The sequence below is a fragment of the Phyllostomus discolor genome, chromosome 8, assembly GCF_004126475.2.
Source record: "Phyllostomus discolor isolate MPI-MPIP mPhyDis1 chromosome 8, mPhyDis1.pri.v3, whole genome shotgun sequence".
Classification (NCBI taxonomy): domain Eukaryota; kingdom Metazoa; phylum Chordata; class Mammalia; order Chiroptera; family Phyllostomidae; genus Phyllostomus; species Phyllostomus discolor.
In genome coordinates this window covers 43,638,324-43,656,133 of record NC_040910.2, presented here as the reverse complement: position 1 = coordinate 43,656,133, position 17,810 = coordinate 43,638,324, and the positions used below count along the sequence as shown (strand labels likewise).

The 17,810-nt window shown below is 53.6% G+C and overlaps 1 protein-coding gene across 3 annotated transcripts; it reads left to right on the top strand.

The window, feature by feature from the left end:
• Positions 1 to 794: 794 nt before the first annotated feature.
• Positions 795 to 17,504, top strand: ELAVL3 (ELAV like RNA binding protein 3). Of its 3 annotated transcripts, none has more exons than XM_028521945.2 (7): positions 795 to 1,238; positions 7,434 to 7,653; positions 7,923 to 8,026; positions 11,322 to 11,475; positions 11,643 to 11,868; positions 12,631 to 12,669; positions 14,233 to 17,504. In XM_028521945.2, exons 1-7 carry the CDS (start codon positions 1,230 to 1,232, stop codon positions 14,561 to 14,563), a joined length of 1,083 nt encoding a protein of 360 aa, XP_028377746.2. In that variant the 5' UTR covers positions 795 to 1,229; the 3' UTR covers positions 14,564 to 17,504. The 3 variants fall into 3 exon arrangements, with proteins under 3 accessions (XP_028377746.2, XP_035890269.1, XP_035890270.1); XM_036034376.1 differs by having other exon boundaries at positions 14,212 to 17,504; XM_036034377.1 differs by having other exon boundaries at positions 821 to 1,238; positions 7,437 to 7,653; positions 14,212 to 17,504.
• Positions 17,505 to 17,810: the final 306 nt, after the last annotated feature.

Here is a 17,810-nt window from a genome sequence, read left to right as displayed (position 1 = left end):
CTCAACAAGGCTGTCAGGCTGCTGTCTGTGGTGCTGAAGCCTCGAAGTTGTCCCGCCCTAGTGGTTTGTGAAGGCCGCCCCGACGTAAAGGTGTGCCAAAGGTCGATGCACCACCTTCTATCGCAGACTCTGCAGATGGACCAATCATGAGCCCGGAAAGCCAGTATATTTACAGGGCAGATATGCCCACCCCAAGTTTAAAGTGTCTGAGAAGGCCCAGTGGTTTCCCGGGGCTGCAGGGGACCAGCAGGGTTTGCTTGGAATCCTAAACCCCACACCTCTTTACCGCCTCTGTAGCAGTGCCAAGTGCCAAGTGTCTCCGAACTGTGGGGTGCCAATCACCAGCTTTTGGACTCTACACAGAATTAGCCCACGGGGTTCCAGTTCCTTTTTCATTCAGGCTAGGTCCCCAGCCATCTCCACTTTCCTCTCTTGGCCAAATCTGGGGAGTCAGGCCCTTGCCCATTTAAGTCTTGGGTCCTGGTCACTTTCCAGTTCTCTTAGTAGACTGCACTTCCTAAAAATTGTACAAGTGGTGAGCCGCCCTGTCTTCCAACTAGAAAGCCCTCCCGAAAAGGGACGCCAGGGCAGGAAGCAGAGTCCTCGGGGGCGAAAGGGCCCAAATCTGGCGACATAAATCCCCAGGAAGCTAGTCCGGCCCAGCGCGCGCTCCCTTCCACCTGCCGCGCCGTCGGGCGCCGCGAGGAGGTGGGGCTCAGTTGTTGCAGCCAATGAGCGACCGTGGCGCTGGCAGCTGCTGATATAAAGGGCTGGGGGCGGCGGCTGCGCGGCCCAGATCGCGGAGCGCGCTGCGCGGGCTGAAGGGTGGGAGGGAGGGCGGGCGAGGGGAGAGGACTGAGCACCCGGAACCGGACAGGCCGGGCTGAGGGACAGCGGCGAAAGGCAGAGCGCCGCGATCTCCGTTGGGAAGCGCAAACTCCCCGGGCCCCGCGGGGCCGCGCAGGGGGCGTTCTCAGTCCCGCGCCCGCTCCTTTTCATCTTCTGCCGCCCGCAGACTATCCGGGGCTCGGTTATCCGCGCGCGCGCGCCCCCGGGCTCGGGCCCGTCTCCGGCCCTCGAGGGAGCCGCCGCCTTCACCGACACGTTTGCAGCGGTCGCGCCTGAGGCCGCCCGGGTAGGACCCGGGCGTGAGCATCGAGTGCCCCCTAAGGAGTGCACGACCCTCAGAGCCGCCCTCAACACGGACCGCGCCCGCCGGGCACACAAGAATGGTCACTGTAGGTATTCCCCTGTCTCTAAGAGGGAATCTGGTTGGGTGGTCAGGAAGGGGTTAGACACAGGCTCCGTGGAGATGGAGGGTGGGGGGGGGGTAGGACCAGGCCTAGCTAGGCCCAGGTTGGGGGGGGTAGGACCGAGCCTCGGGGCCTGAGAGTGGACAGGGCCGCGCCCAGACTGCTGAGGACGCTTAGAGTTTGGCCTGAGAGGCCTTAAGGAGCCAAGCTGCAGTTCGGGGGGCATCCTAACGATGCCAAGGGAGCTGGATTGCCCCCCTCAAGCAGTCTGAATGGGGGAGGTGCCGCCGCCGCGGACGATACCTCCTATATCCAGGCCCGGACCCCGCAGGCCTCCCAGGCAAACGCAGGGCCCCAATCACTGGTACTGGGCCAGGACAAGGCGGCAAGCCTTCCCTGAGAGACCCGGGGAGCGGGTGGCGTCGGATCGCGCTCCCCGGGCCTCGACCGCGCCCGGGATCCGGGCGTCTTGTCCTCGAGCCAGTCGACCTTGCGGCAAGCGGGGAGGGGAGAGGAGGGGGCGCGCCCAGAGGCCCCGCGGGCCCGCCGCTGCCGCGTCTCTTTGTTTCTCGGTGCTTCTTCGCGGGCCGTAGCATCGCGCGGGCGCCCAGGGCTGCGGGGTGGGGGAGGGGAGGGCCCACGGCGCAGGGGCTTCCCGGCGGCTGGGCCCTCGCCTCCCCGGGGATGGGGTAAGGGACCAAGACAGGCCCCCTAGGCCAGTCCAGGAGCCCCACCCCACCAAGGCTCTGGGCCGCGGGGTGACCTTGAGCGCGCCTGCCCGCCCGCTCTACTCGCCCCGCTCCCGTGCTTTCAGCAGCCACGGAGCTGGTCAGCTCCCCAGCGCGCGGCCACGCCCGGCTTGACCACGCCCCGCCCCGCCCATCTAGGCCCCGCCCCCAGGGCCCCGGGGGCCCGGCCTCGCCCGAGCCCTCGGATTTCCACTAGGCAGCCCAGGCGTCTCCCGGGGGCGGGGCTGGCCAGTTCTAGCCCCACCTCGGCTCCTCCCCCGCCCCAGCCGAGCTACTCTGCTCCCCGCGCCACCGCGCGTCCTTTGTCTGGTCCCGGCGCCCGGGCCTCCTTCTTCTGCTCTTCCAGTCTCTCGGTTCTCTGTGTATGTCTCTATGCATTGTGTCTCTTTCTGAGCCTCTTTTGAGTCTTGGCGAGCACAGTGTGTGGGGGATGCTCAGCACTCCCTCCTGGACCCTGGGACCCGCCCACCTGGCTCTGAGGAATGAGGCCCTAGAGGCCACACTTTCCTGCCGTGTTACCTCAAGCCAACTCTTTCCCCTCTCTGAGCTTCACACTGCTCCCCCAGGTCCAGGAACATGATTGTGGCTTCTTGAGGACCCTCAGAACCCCTACATCTATTCCTCTGATCTGCTTCCTCATTTGAAAAAGGGAAAGTGATGCACAAAGAGGAGAGGGTGTGGTCAGAGGTCACAGGAGGGCCTTGGAGGCTTGATTACTCCAATGGAGGGCACCCAGGCTGAGACCCCCCCATGGCGACAGGCTGGAGGAAGTGAGGGGATAAATTGAGATGGTAAGAGCCCTGCATGGAGGGAGATGCGCACAGAAGTGAGAGGCTCAGTTAGCACCACGTGGTCGTTCAGCCTTACCACGCTCAATGCCCTATTGTCACCGGTATCCAGACATCTGTCGCTATGACTGGGGCCCCAGGGTACAGATGGGGACCAGGTGGATCAGACACTGGGGGGTCTACACAGTGAGTGACCATAGGTATGTTTACTGCAAAATTCATATGCCAGCTGTATTCAGTGGTGCAAGAGTTGGACAAAGATTGAGAGAGGAAGAGATAAAGAGTGGTTCAGAGGGGAGAAATGAACAGAGTGGGAAAGAGAGAAATGGGGGGAAAGAGATAGAGAAACAAAAAGAGGAAGAGATCCCCAGAGGAAGAGCTGCAGAGTGGGAGGGAAAGTTCCATTGCTTCCAGTCAGCATCTGCCTATCCATCCAAGGTCCTCTGCCCCACTGACTTCACCCCTCCATCCCTGGCCTGGGACAGCTTTCAAAGTCCCTGTGATCCCCGTGTCATCCCAGGCCACACATTTGCTGCGGACTGGAGCAGGGTGGGTGTGATCTCCACCAATCTGATCCCCATTAGTGGCTTAGATGGCTCAGCGACGGAGGAAATATGTGCGACATTGATCCCACTAAGCCCTTGCACAGATGGTGGTGAGATTCACAGGCTGAAGCTCAGGATCCCAGGTAGAAAAACCCCCAGTCAACTCTTAACTCCCTCCAAGTTGAGGACAGCATTTGGGGTAGGGGGAACCTGTAACCCAGTAGGGTTTGGGGTTATCTATCTGATCAGCAGTCAAACCCTGAATGCATCACCACCACCTCACCCATTCACCCTGGGCAAATCACAGGTAACCTCTATCCCTTAGTTTCTCCATCTGAGAAGTAGAGAAGGTAATTCCACCTTTCCATGTGGTTGTGGAAAGTCAGTGAAAACTTTGCATTCTCAGAGCCTGGTACATAGTAGGTATTCTAAAGCTGAAACCTGAAACTGGTATGTCCTGTGTACTGTTGAAAGCTTGTCAGGCTCCCATAACAGACATTATCAACTAATCGCAGAACTGTTTCACTGAGCCTGGGGAGGAATTCAGAATCCATCTCCATATATGGGTGAACTCTGTTCCTTTAGTGGAGGGACAGAAGCCCAGAGAGGCAATGTGAGTGTCAGAGAACACATAGTGAGGAGGGGGAGGCCAGCAGCTATCACATGGTGGCACCCAGTAAGTATTTGTTGAATGAGTAGGAAACTCAGCCAACGCAGTGCATTTATACGAGTGATGCTGGGGGCCTGGCATAGGGTGGATGCTCAGCTTCAGTTTACTGTTATTATTTTTACTGTTATTGGCTTTTTCATTAGGAAGGTGGGCTCTGGCGTTCAAACCCTGGATTTGAAGCTTTGGTCTATCACTTGTCTGCTGCCCTACCATATACAAATCCTACTTTTCACTGACACCCAAATTCCTCACCTGTCAAATGGAGAAAAGAACCCCTAACATTCAACATTTGGAGATTTGCCTAGAAATTCTCACATAAAGAATTTTTTCTGGCATATAACAGACACTTAATACATGGCCATGTTATTAATAAAATATTAGTAACATGGAGACAGGATGCAGATCTGTGGAGTATGCATTACTGCTTCCCTGCAGGTGCCTGTGGCAGACATTGATAATCAACCCAGTGCATGTTTCTTTTCAGCCCGGATGTGGCTTCAGAATAATTCTCAGGCAGCCAATCTCAGCCTACTGGAGATGCAGGGGAGTTGAGTTTCTGTGCCATCCTTTTAATACGAATAAATGGAAAGGAAGGAGCAGACCAAAGAACAGCTAAGCTTATCCCTGAAGACACACAGCTACAATGGGCAGAGCTGCCCCAGTGCATTGACCACAGTCATTAAAAATAGCTCTGAAGTCCAAGTCAAACAGGTTTGAAATAGAGTCCCTCATTTATATCCCTCAACACCTCTGAGCCCAGTTTCCTCACTTGAAAAATGGATGATGTTTCGATTCCCAGTCAGGGTACATGCCTGGGTTGCAGACCGTGACCCTCAGCAACCGTACATTGATGTTTCTCTCTCTCTCTTTCTCCCTCCCTTCCCTCTCTAAAAAATAAAATAAATAAAATCTTTTAAAAAAAAGAAAAATGGATAATGTGTTGCTGTCTTTCAAAATTGAGAGTTTTTTAATGTTTTTAATTGATTAATTTTAGGGAGAAAGAGAGAGACAGAGAGAACCATCAATTTGTTGTTCCACTTAGTTATGCATTTATTGGTTGATCGTTTATGTGCCCAGACCAGGCATCAAACCTGCAACCTTGGTATGTCAGGACAACACTCTAACCAACTGAGCTACCTGGCCAGGGCCACAAAGTTGTTGAGAGAAATAAGTGACATGACACCTTGAAGCCCATCACCCAATGCCTAACACATGGGTAGATGCTCAATGGACTGGGACAATTATTAATAGCAGGATTATGAGGCAGGGATGGTGGGTGTGACAGACCTGTTTCCACTTCTTGTGGTTGTGCCCATGGCAGACATGGCTAAGTGATCCCAGACCACTTTCCGGCTGCACTGTGGCTTTAGATCCTTCCCAAGCCGCTGTGGCAGTAATTTGAAGTTTTCAGCCAAATTGAGCAGAGGCCCAGAAGCATTAAGTAGCATACCTGAGGAAATAGAGCTGGGAATGTTACAACTGGCACTAGGTTGGCAGAAGTTGAAAATACAGAGTCTGGATCAGAAAAGCTTATGTGCAAACCCCTGTTCCACCATTTATAGGCTGAATAGTCTTTGGTAATTTTCCAAACATCACTGAATCTCACTTTCTTTATCTGTTGTTTTAGCTCAGGCTGCCATAAAAACATCGTAAACCAGGTGACTTAAACAACAGACATTTATTTCTCCTAGTTCTGGAGGCTGGGAATTCAAGTTCAAGGTGCTGGTTGACTCAGTTCCAGGTGAAAGCTCACCTCCTGGTTTGCAGACAGCTGTGAACTTGCTGTATCTTCATGTGGTATAAAGAGAGATTCTGTCTCTCCTGTCCCTTTGAACAGGGCACGAATCCCATTTGTGAGGGTTCCACCTTCCTGACCTCACTACTTCCCAATGTCCTCACCTCCAAACACCATCACTTTGGGGGTTAGGGTTTCAACATATGCATTGGAGGGGCACAAGCATTTAGTCCCTAACATCTGCTAAGCAGAGAGAATAAAACCCTCCTCTTTTTAAGGCTGTTGTGAATAAGAAAAGAAATTGCCTGTAGAGGGCTTTGCTCTGTGCCTAGCATATAGGGCACACTATTTAGGAACAATTATGATATCGTATTTTGGGTCGGGGTGGCTGAGATTGTGTGTACCTGCTGACTCTTTACGATTCTGTGGCCACAGCAGACATTGCTAATAAATCAGTGGTCTTCCCTACTGAAACTGGATGTGGCTTCAGATCTGTCTTACTTCATCCCTCTTTGAAGACCCTACCAATTGATTTGAGTTTTCAAGTGAGGGCAACCTATTCACCAACCATGTCCTAAGACAAGACCTAATGAAAGGCTGTCTCCTTCACCTTCCCATGCTCACGACAGACGCCACCAGCCGGTCCAGCACTGTTTCCCTTCTGCACCAGATGTGGCTTTAAAATTCTTCTTAATATGATCCTTAGATATAAATTAGATGTAGAATATATTTGAAGCTGTTAAGAGAATAGATATTAAAAGTTCTCATTGCAAGAAAAAAATGTTTGTAGTTACGTATGGTGATGGATGGTAACTAGACTTATTGTGGTGATCATTTTACAATATATACAAATATTGAATCATTATGTTGTATGCCTGAAACTAATATGAATTAATATGTCCAGTGTATTTCTATTAAAAAATAGATCTAGAAAAAGAACATTGAATAAAATTTCACCTGTTATTTAAAAAAATTATATCATGTTAGGATACCAGGAATAAAATTAAACATTCTTAACCTGATAAAGGCCATTTACAAAAAACCTAGAGTGAAGATCATATTTATCTGTGAAATGTCTAAAGCATTTCCTCTAAATCAGGAATAAGGAAGGCACTATTATATTGTAGCCCCTGCACTAAGACAAGAAAAGTAAATAACAGGTATAGACTGGAGATAAAGAAAACTGTCATTATTTGCAGGTGTTATGTTATACTTAAGAAAAAAAAAGCTTAGTGGGAAAACTGCAGGTAAATACCCAGTGGGAAGTTTATGCGTGAAATGTCAGCACATTTGGGATAGGAATTGCCTTCCATGGGAGGAAGGGAGTATAGGGGGAGGGAGGGGCATGTGAGAGAGGGCTTCAAAACTAATAAAAATGTTATATTTCTTATTCTGAAGATAAAGATGTATATTTTATTATTAATATGGAAATACATAAGTTGTTTTTAGACAAACAGGCAAACATACAAAAGGGCATATATGGCATTTATATATGGAATTTTTCACAGTAAAATTATATGTTAAGTGCTTTGCTCAGTGCTCAGAGTGGGAGGGATTATTAGAATAATATGTTGTCCTCTCCCCATGTTCAAGCCCATGTCAGACATGACTGGTCCCTCACCACCGAGCCCCTCCTTACTCCCCTGGTCCCCTGGGGACTGGGCCGTGAGCGGGTATGGCCTGTTGTCTCCAGCAGATACTCGGGGCCATGGAGTCTCAGGTGGCAGGGGGCCCGGCCGGCCCGGCCCTGCCCAATGGGCCACTCCTTGGTACAAATGGAGCCACTGATGACAGCAAAACCAACCTCATCGTCAACTACCTGCCCCAGAACATGACCCAGGATGAGTTCAAGAGTCTCTTTGGCAGCATTGGTGACATTGAGTCCTGCAAGTTGGTTCGGGACAAGATCACAGGTGGGGCTTCTGGCAGGTGGGGAGGTGGGGGACAGAGGCGATAGCCTCAGTAGTACAAGTGTAATGGGGCCAGGTGGGACTCTGGAGGTTTCTGAGGTGTGATTGGGAGAAAGGAGTTGCCCAAGGTGAGATGTCTCAGGGTTGATGGGACAGGTGGGACTCTTGCCTGGGGTCTAAGGTATCCTGGGGGTGGTCAGCCTCTTGCACCTGGGTCAGGAAAGATACTGGCAGGTCCAGGGCAGTAGGTCATTGTCTGGTCCTTCCCACAGGGCAGAGCCTCGGCTACGGGTTTGTGAACTACTCTGACCCCAACGACGCAGACAAAGCCATCAACACCCTCAACGGCCTCAAACTGCAGACAAAGACCATCAAGGTTGGTGCCCTTGCTCCTTGTGCTGCTTGCCTCACCCCACCCCCACATTAGTACCCATTCTGACAGTCCCCACCAGGAGCACCCCCTTCATGCCATCCATCTTTCTCCATGGTTTATCCCCCTAAGGGGTCTAAATCTCTCTCCCAAGTCTTCCTGGCTGGCCAGCCTAGGGGCCAATGGCTTTGCCTTTCTGAACTTCAGTTTCCTCACTTGTCAGTGGGGAGACTATTAGCCTCCACACTAAACTGGCATGAGGAGAATGACCAGGGTCCAGTGGGCAGCCCCCTCCCTGCCCTTGTTATGGAAATGGGGGAGGGGCAGGGCCCCATATGCCATCTGGAGCCTAATTAAGGCCTAGAAGGGCGGGCTTAGGGGTGGGCCACTCCCCGACCTTTGTGCAATGCCCCTCCCTCCACAACCTCCCCTCTCAGCAGCTGCAGCTGGGACCCTGGGAGCCCATGTTCCCTGGGGGTGGGGTTGTCATGGAAACTCCCCTCTCTAGAGTGTCTGGAGTGTCTGGGCTCCACCCCACAAATCTGCTCCTGAACCCTGAGGGAAGGTGGGCTAGAGAGACACCCATTTGACTCTCAGTTCACCATGGGAACAGAGGCAGAGGAATCTCTTCCTCTCCCTGGGGTGGAGGTGAGGTCATGACTTGATGGGTCTCTCGTGGCCAACTAGATCCAGAACCCCCAAAGATGAGGGTGGACCCCAGTGATGAACTGCAAGACCCTGTGTGTGTGGGTATGACACTAGGCTGTGAGACGGTGTTTGTTGGACACTGTGCCTATATAAGTAGCTGTTGTCACATTGGTTGAGCTATTACAGACTTTGGGCATGTTACTGTGTTTTCGGGATGTGCTATCTATTTGACAGGTACTTTGTCACACACTGTGACTCCAGCTGTGACCTGGCAGGGCTTCATGGGTGTGTCTGGCTGTGACAGGGTGTTTGTGTGTCACAGTAAAGTTGTGCGGGTATGTCTACCTGTGCTCCATTCAAGGTGGAACGTGTGTGATGTGGACTTGTGGCAGTTTGACATGTGCCAGCAGCTCTCACTGTAATTATACAAGATCCTCAGAGTTGCCATGAATGTGGCCAAGGCCTTGTGTTACGCTCTCACTTGGGAGCCACCATGACTATGCGTCGGATAGCACACTGTGGCCGTGTGTGTGTCTGCGTCTGCCGGGGGACAGGGGGCTGTGTTGTATGGTTAGGACTGACTAGGTGTTCCAGCAGATCTGCCCAAAATATTTCCAGCCTCCCATTGTGTGCCAGGCACCTTCCTGGTGAGGAGGGGAGAGACCCAGGTTAGCATACGTCATGGAAGAACAGGAAGCTCCCTGAAGACCTACTCTGTTTCTCACATGACCCTCAACCCCAGACTCCCACCCAGGAGCTCGGACCTCCCTCTTCCAGCCACCCCCAAAGAAGCCCTCACCCCTCAAATCTCCTATACCTCTAGGGGAGAATGAAAATTGTGAAGGACATGGCTGTGATTTTTAATTATCATTACAGAAATAATAGTCACTGATGTGTTTTCTCTTTTTCCTGGTGTGCACAATGGCATTAATTAGAATTCCCCCATCCTCTCCCTGAGCACCCACCCCTTGATCCCTCCCAGCCCAATTTATCCATTTTGTTAATTTTTTAATTAGCTATTGCTAATGAAGTAACATGCCCTCACAACTCACAGCTCCAAACGAAAGCCAGACCCTTGACAATGACCCCTATCTACCTAGAGGTTAATTTAGAAGAAACAGGAAATAGAGGGGAGAGGAGCTCATGACACCCCTTGCTCCGCCAGCTATAGGTCTGTCACCCTGTTAGTACTTGGGGGTGGACCCTTCGGCCGAGTTTCCAGGACATCGACGTGCACAATGAGAGGGGGTCGCACAACACGGGCTGCTCTATAAAGGGACTTTTTCTTCCCTCTGCTTCACAATACCCACCACTGTTTCAGGGAAATCAATATCCACGTCCACCATTTTTTAAACAGCTGCAGAGTTTCATTGTTGGGCTGGACCATACTTAATGACATGATTCGAATGATCGTACTAAAACATGACTAATTCTAAGAGAAATGTTTTGAAAGAGAGTAATGGGGGTAGGGTTCGGGATCCAACTCAGGTGGAGGAGGACAGGGAGGACATTTTAACTGAGACCTAGAGAAGAAAAAAGGGGAAGAGAATTCTAGGCAGCGGGAACAGCCAGCACAAAGGCCCAGAGGCAGGACCTGGTGTTTGGGAAACAAGGAGGAGGCCTGTGTAACTGGAACAGAGCGATCAAGGGGGAAGTAGGTGGAGATGAGGACCAGGGGCAACGGGGCAAGTGGTATATGGCCTGGTGGGCCATGGGAAGGATTTGAACTTTGAAGAAGGTGGGTACCATGGATGGTTCTGAGCAGAGGAGGGATGTGACCTGGCTTAAATGTTCACGGGCGCCCTCTGGCTGCTGTGGTGGGAACAGCCTCGAGAGGTGAGGTTGGGAGGGAGGACAGGGCAGAAGGCTACTGTACTGGTCAGGGTTAGCAATAGTGGCTACTGGGTCAGAGTAGGGAGACAAAAGTGGGAGAGGGTATTCAAATTCTGGATGATGAGGAAGGTGGAGCCAACAGGACTGACGGTGGATTGGATATCGGTGTGAAAGTCAGATAGGTGTCAAGGACAACTGAGGCTGGGTCCTGAGCACCTAGGAGAACAGAGCTGCCATTACTGCGTGGGAGCAAGTTGGAGGAAGGTGGAAACCAGATGCCTCTGCGCTGAGAGTGACTGCCATGAGGCCCCTTTCTGAGGTGACTGGAGGCAGGTATCACCCCGCTAGAGAGCTCAGGGGCAAGGCTCATGCTGGGGGAGGACATTTGGGAGCCATCAGGGTTGGGCAGATGGCTAAAGACCTGAAAGACTCTCGGGGACCCAGTGTAGTTGGGAAAAGAAGGGGCCAGTGTCCCCGGCTCACTTTTTGAAAGCGTGGGACGCGTTAGTGCTGATGGGATGTCCAGCATGAGAGCATGAGCTAGGGACACAGTCCCTGAGGTCTTCAGGGAGACATGTAAACCAGGCTCTTTTGACCTCCTCAAGTGATAAGTCCCCCATCACTCTCTGCAGGCAGGGCCACGGTCACGTCCTCTCCCCCAAGCCCTGGTCGGCTGCAAACGTGGTGGCCACTTGAGATAACTTGTTGAGAGAACAGATGAAGCATTTCTGCAACTCAGTGGTGGTTCGTATGTGGCCTCTCGCTCCTCATCTGCAAAATGGGTGTTCCCCTCACACATGTCCGCCTGACCCTCCCCCAGGTGTCCTATGCCAGACCCAGCTCTGCGTCCATCCGGGATGCCAACCTGTACGTCAGTGGGCTCCCCAAGACCATGAGCCAGAAGGAAATGGAGCAGCTCTTCTCCCAATACGGTCGAATCATCACTTCCCGAATCCTGGTGGACCAGGTCACAGGTCAGACCCCAGGGGTGGGGAGGGTGTACATCTGGTGGGGGCACTGGGTGGAGTCACCATGGTGGGACCAAAGTGGAGAAGTGGAGAATGGCAGGGCGAGACTCGGGGAGCAGGAGGGGATCATCTGGGAGGAGACAGGGTCCTCATGACACCTCCACTCCTGGCAGGTGTGTCTCGGGGTGTGGGGTTTATCCGCTTTGACAAGAGGATTGAGGCCGAGGAGGCCATCAAAGGACTGAATGGGCAGAAGCCACTGGGTGCCGCCGAGCCCATCACGGTCAAGTTTGCCAACAACCCGAGTCAGAAGACAGGACAGGCCCTGCTTACTCACCTTTACCAGTCATCGGCCCGGCGCTATGCAGGCCCCCTGCACCATCAGACACAACGCTTCCGGTGAGCCCCCTGCCGCCCCTAGCCCTGGACACCCCAGACCCTCAGGCCTGAGGCCCAAGGCTTGCAGCTGCCCTCACTGAGCCCCATTCCCTCAGGGTGGAGGGACACTAGCACAGGCTCACATGCCAGAGTCGCCGAGGGCAGCAAAAGGCAAAAATGGGCTTCTGTCTGGTGCTGAGGCCAGGCCCTTGCATACAGCAGGTGTTGGGTTTGTGCAGGGCACTATGAGTGACATTGTCAGCATTTAGAATCACCTGATCAGGTCCACTTGGACTGCCCCTTTCTCTGGCACGTGACTCCAGTTGTCTGCCTCAGCTTCCTCATGCACATTTCATGAGTGCTCACTGCATGCCAGGCACACTCATTTATTCTGCACCATCACCATGAGAATGCGGTTTGTCTTCTCATCTGGCGGACGGGGGCCTGGAAGCTCAGAGCGGCCTTATCACTTGCCTTGCCCAGCCCAGCCACTGTGGTGGAGACTCAGACCCTCCTTTCTGGGGACCTGAGTCCGGCAGGGTGGGGGCAGGCAAGTGGGGCCAGGCAGCCCAGAGAGGGAGGATGAGGGCGTGGCAGGGCCGGCGAGAGGCGGTGCTGGAGTGCCCACGGTCCGTGCCAGGCAGTGTCCAGCCGAGCGGGTGGCGGGGGCAGGGCTGGCACTGCTGGCCTGCAGGGTGGGGGCAGGGAGGGCAGGCTGGCTGGCCTGCATCACAGCCGGGACATGCCTGGAGGCCACCAGTGACCACCCTTTCTGCTCCACAGGCTGGACAATTTACTCAACATGGCCTACGGAGTGAAGAGGTAACAGTGCCCCCACCCCACTGTCCCCGCCCCTCGCTGTCCCTCCTTGGACCCTTGCCCTGACAGATACCCCTTCTACCTTGCCCCCAGGACAGCCATCTTAGCCTTCCCTTGCCAGGGAGTCCCCTGCCAGGGAGTCCGTTAAGAGATTTGGGGGCTGTGGAGACTAGTAAATGCCTACAAAGAGCTACTGTGGAATTTGAGCCCAGGAGCCCTGTCCATGACCTCTCCGTGGCCTCTCCAGCCCAGTGGAAGGCAGGCAGTGTTGCACGGGTCACAGCCATGCTCCTGGTTCCCATGTTAAGCCTGAGTTCCACCTGCCACTGTTGGTGGTCCTTACTGAGCATCACAGACTGCCCTGCTCTGCCCTGTGGTCAGGGATGAACCTCAAGGCCCCCACGACATTGTCCACATCCCGGACCCTGTGAAGGTCCCGAGTATATTGAATCGTGAGCTGTGGCGCGCAGGCTGAGTGGAGGCTGCTTGGCTTGTGACTGGGTCCCTCACAGAGATGGAATGACATTGAGCACAGTACTTGGCACATAGTGAGCGCCCAATAAAAGGTAGCTGCTCTTATGATTATTGTTACTGTTATTAATTAACTCAGTCTAGTGGGAAAGGAGACAGATAGATGAACAGTGATGAGGACGGAGAAGTGGGCAGAAGGGGTGATGGGGCCCAGAGGAGGCCCGGCCCACCTGAGGCGGCAGAGTGGAAACGGGGCCCCTGGCAGCAGGAGCAGCCCCTGCAAAGGCCTAGAGGAGGGAGTGAGCAGTTAATTCCAAGACTCCACCCATCTGAGTGGAGCCATGTGCCTACTGTGTACTGGGAGCTGTTCTGGGCTGGGGCACCACAGAAAACAAAAGCTTTTAGAGAAGAGGGAGCTGGCTATAAATGCATGATTTAAATAGGAAAAGGCCAGAGAGGGGCAGAGGGAGGAGGTGACCCTCTTATGGGTCAGAGGAAGTGTTCAGTTGTGCTTAGTCCTGAATAACAGGAGGGAGACACTTAAATGGCTACACTCACATCTGGACTCCCAGCGCTGCCCTTCTGGGGTGGGCCTCCAGTCACATGGCCAGGTGGCCAGTAGGACAAAGGGGACAGCGTGGCTGAGGGCAGCCTCAGGATGGAGTCAGAGGGGATAAGAGCAGGAGTTGGAGGGGAAGATATGCCGAGGGAAGGGGGTAGCGGGGGTGTGGGGAAGTAGTCAGGGTCAACAGAGCTAAGGGCCAAGTAGAGCCGAAGGTCATGGGGCCAGGGTGTAGTCTGGGGCTTAGGGCAGGATCATGGGTGAGGGCCTGATGTTCAGGGATGGTCAGAGGTCAGGAGAAGATGCAGGTCATGGTGAAGATTGGGGGCTGGTGTCTCAGAGCCAGTGGGGCAGAGGGTGGGATTGTAGATGGAGGACACAGCAGGGTCAGGACAAGAGTCACAGGGACAAGGCATTATCAGAGGTCATGGTGATATCAGGGATCACGAGATCACAGGAGAGTCGGGGGCATGCCGGGGGTCAGGGCAGAGCCCGCGTGACCCCCAAAGTAGTCCCCTGTCGCTCATCGCCAGGTTCTCGCCCATCGCCATCGACGGCATGAGCGGCCTGGCGGGCGTGGGCCTGTCGGGGGGTGCGACGGGTGCTGGCTGGTGCATCTTCGTGTACAACCTGTCGCCGGAGGCAGACGAGAGTGTGCTGTGGCAGCTGTTCGGGCCATTTGGGGCAGTCACCAACGTCAAGGTCATCCGCGACTTCACCACCAACAAGTGTAAGGGCTTCGGCTTTGTCACCATGACCAACTACGACGAGGCGGCCATGGCCATCGCCAGCCTCAACGGCTACCGCCTGGGCGAGCGTGTGCTGCAGGTGTCCTTCAAGACCAGCAAACAGCACAAGGCCTGAGCCACTGCCGCCCTCCCCACCCTCCCCGGGCAGCAGAGAGAGAGAGAGAGAGAGAGAGAGAAAGAGAGAGAGAGAGAGAGAAGGGGCCCGAGAGAGACAGCACAGGCAGACCACGAACGGCACGAGGCCCTGCACCCCTGCGGAAGCCACAGGGTGAGCACTCAGGCTGGGAGGGTCTGCAGGCAATGGGGGGTGCCTGGGGGTCCCCCACCCCGTCCTCCTGCCCCTACCCCAGGCTGGGCTGTTCACTCTCTCGTCTTGGTTTTGTTCATGGCGACGGTTTTTGTTTCTTTTTTCGGCTAAAAAGAAAGCAGAGATGTGCCCCTATCCAACCCTCAACCACCCTCCGTGGGATGGCTTTGGGGGGGTGCTGGTGGTTTCCTCCAGGCCTCCCCAGCACTGAGGTGAGCCTAAGTGAGGGAGGAAACAGGTTTAAAAATCCCCAACAAAGCAAAACGTGAGAGGGGTATGGGCATCCCTGGCCCAGGGCCCCTCGGTGGAGTGTGAGGAGCAGGGTGAGGGGCTGGAAACAGAAACAAAATGAAAAAAAAGGGGGGGTGGGAGGGGAAGAAAAACTCTATTTTTGTAAAAAGGGAAAAAGACCTCGTGGAGAATTTTTACTGGGGATTCTTGAACTTGAAAAAAAAAAAAACAAAAAAAGACAAAAAAAAGAAATATTTTGACAGGCTATGTTTACCAACTGGGGCAAAGACAGAGAGCAGGGCTTGGGGGCTGGCGGGCCATGGGGCCACTGAGAGACACTCCCCAAAGGAGCACACAGCAGTGCTGATAGACCCAGAGACATGACCTAGACACATTTAGGGATCAGCCAAACTCAGACATGTAGCAGACAAACACATGGATAAAATGTAGAATGCTGGTGTGGGGCCATGTAAACATGGCGACTGAACATGGACGTGGATGAAGGCAGCCCAGGCAGCCGTGGACCCTGGCACATTAGACATGCAGATATTTCCAGGCACACACATGGATACATGAAAGTGGAGACAGACACTTGGAGACACAAATCTAGACACTCGTTGGCAGAGAAACAGACACAACACACAGATGCCCGTAGCATCCCTCAGGCCCAGGCAAGAGGTCCCAGTCTGGTTCCTCCAGCCAGGCCAGCCCGGCCCCCGCCCAGTCCTCAGCCCCACTCGACCCTGCCCTGGGTTCTCTGCAGAGCTCTCTTCTGGCTCATCCGTGGTCCATGCCACCCACGAACACAGGCGTGAACACAGCGTCCATGCATCCAGACACACGATACCTCGTTCACTTTTGGCATCATGGTGGGCTGGAAGCAGCAACCCCCAACACTTGAGGCCAAAGGACCCCCTGTCCCTAGGGCTGAGCCTACCCTGGGCCCAGGCCCTGGCCCATGAGGCTGAGGGGGAGGCCGGGCCCTGAGCCTCCCCCAACCCAGGGCCTCCTCATCAGGCCCAGGGTGGATGGGCCCAGGGGCTCAGCCCCGTATTTCCTTCCCATCCACTCGTCACCCTCTTTCAGTTTGTTGGGTTTTTCCGTCTTTCCAGATGAGTGTGGGCAGTGGACGCAGCCCCCATTCCGAGCCCCAGCCCTGGCTTCTGTCTGGATTTTCCAGCCCCCTAGTTTTCATTCCTTGTTACCGAAAAACTCCAACAGAAGCCAAAGGTCAGAGCCCTTGCAGCCCCCCACCCCCACAGTGGGCCCAGTTAAGAACTGAAAATTTCAAACCCCGATTTTAAATTCAGTTGACCTTCCTCCGGTGTCCCTGCTTTGGTGTCTGGCCATGGCCCCATCTGACTGCCCAGCTCTCTCTCCCCCACCCCTCCCCGGTGTTTGTTATTAAACGTCTGTGGAGCTTCTGCTGCAAGGAACAAAAGGAAAAAAAAATCAAAAAAGCAACAAAAAAACAAACAGAAGAGGAGAAAAACGACAAAAAAAAAAAGGAAGATAAAAAACAGAAGAGATTAAAAAAAAAAACAGGAAAAAAAAAACCAGACATAAACTGGCACCAGTTAACTTTCTTGTACTTTTTTGCTGAATTTAGCTTCTTGTAGTTTTAACTTATTGCTATGTTAACTATTTATTCTTGTTGCCCTGTAAGGACATTTGTGTATATTTCTGTTCCTTCATCCAGTTTGCAAGTTTAAAGGGACCACGGTGTTCTCTTTGTTTCTTTAAGTTTTGCTGAGACGTGGTTATGCCTAATTTATTTATAAAAGGGGAAGTGGAATCATTAAAGTAATAATTATTAATAACAGTAACGGTAGCCGAGTGGCACCAGGGGGGCATGTGTGCTCTTCGGAGCAGTCCTCCACGTGGCCAGCGACGCCCGGTCTCAATGGGATTATTTTTGCTCGTCTTGAGAATTTTTTCAGTCCTATTTAGCTGGTGAAAACCCTAGCTTGTTCTTGATACACGAACCTATTTATTCTTGTGGTTTTTAAGTCCTCCCGATCTCCCCACTCCCCTCCAGCAGGGCAGGACCCCCAGTGGGTCCCTCCCTCTCCCTCTGTTTCTTGGGGCTTTCTCCCCTCTGCCCTCCTTGCACGCGGGGACACATGGGCAGCGTGCCGGGGGCATCTGTGAGCAATAAGGGCTGGGTTTGTCCCCCACCCTGGGGGGGCTGGGTTCTGGAGAGGGCACCTCCCCAAGCCCCTCCACTGAGGCCTAGGCCCCTGCTACCCCCAAGACTGGGAGGGCACTTTTTCTAAGAAAAACACAGAACTCAGCCCAGCCAGCCAGGCCCCCTACCAGGAGGCCAGCCCAGGGGAGGGGACCTGGGGTCTTCCGTGTCCCTAGGGGGCAGGGGCAGGGCCCATGGGGAGGAGGCTCAGCCTCTCAAGCCCTCCTTCATCATTCTGTTACTTATTCGGAAGGTTTCACATCATGACAGAGTCCATATGTTGGAGATGATAAAGAACTGCAAAAAAAGAAAGAAAAGGAAAAAAAAAAGGACAAAAAAACCCCAGAACCCAACAAGAACATTTTGTGTTGCGTTTAGACTATTTATTACCGGATTACAGGCCTGGCCGCGGTAACAGACTTTTACATGGAATTGTTTAATTATTTGTACTTTTCATGCCAGAAAATAAAAGTTCAGAATCTTATGGCCAGTTGGGTGTCTGCACCGGCGGGCAGGGAGTGCTGGAGCGTGTGCTGTGGGCCCTGGCTGTGTGCCTTACTCAGGCCACTGTCCTTCTCTGGGCCCAGGTCTCATCTCAAGCTCTTTGGCTTACCCACAACACAGCTGGGACTCGGG

What these genes read in the sequence shown, in the direction of transcription:
- ELAVL3 (XM_036034376.1), top strand. An exon ending in GGTTCGGGACAAGATCACAG is followed by an intron (nt 7,654 to 7,922) that starts GTGGGGCTTCTG and finishes TCCTTCCCACAG; the next exon opens with GGCAGAGCCTCGGCTACGGG. An exon ending in CCTGGTGGACCAGGTCACAG is followed by an intron (nt 11,476 to 11,642) that starts GTCAGACCCCAG and finishes CACTCCTGGCAG; the next exon opens with GTGTGTCTCGGGGTGTGGGG.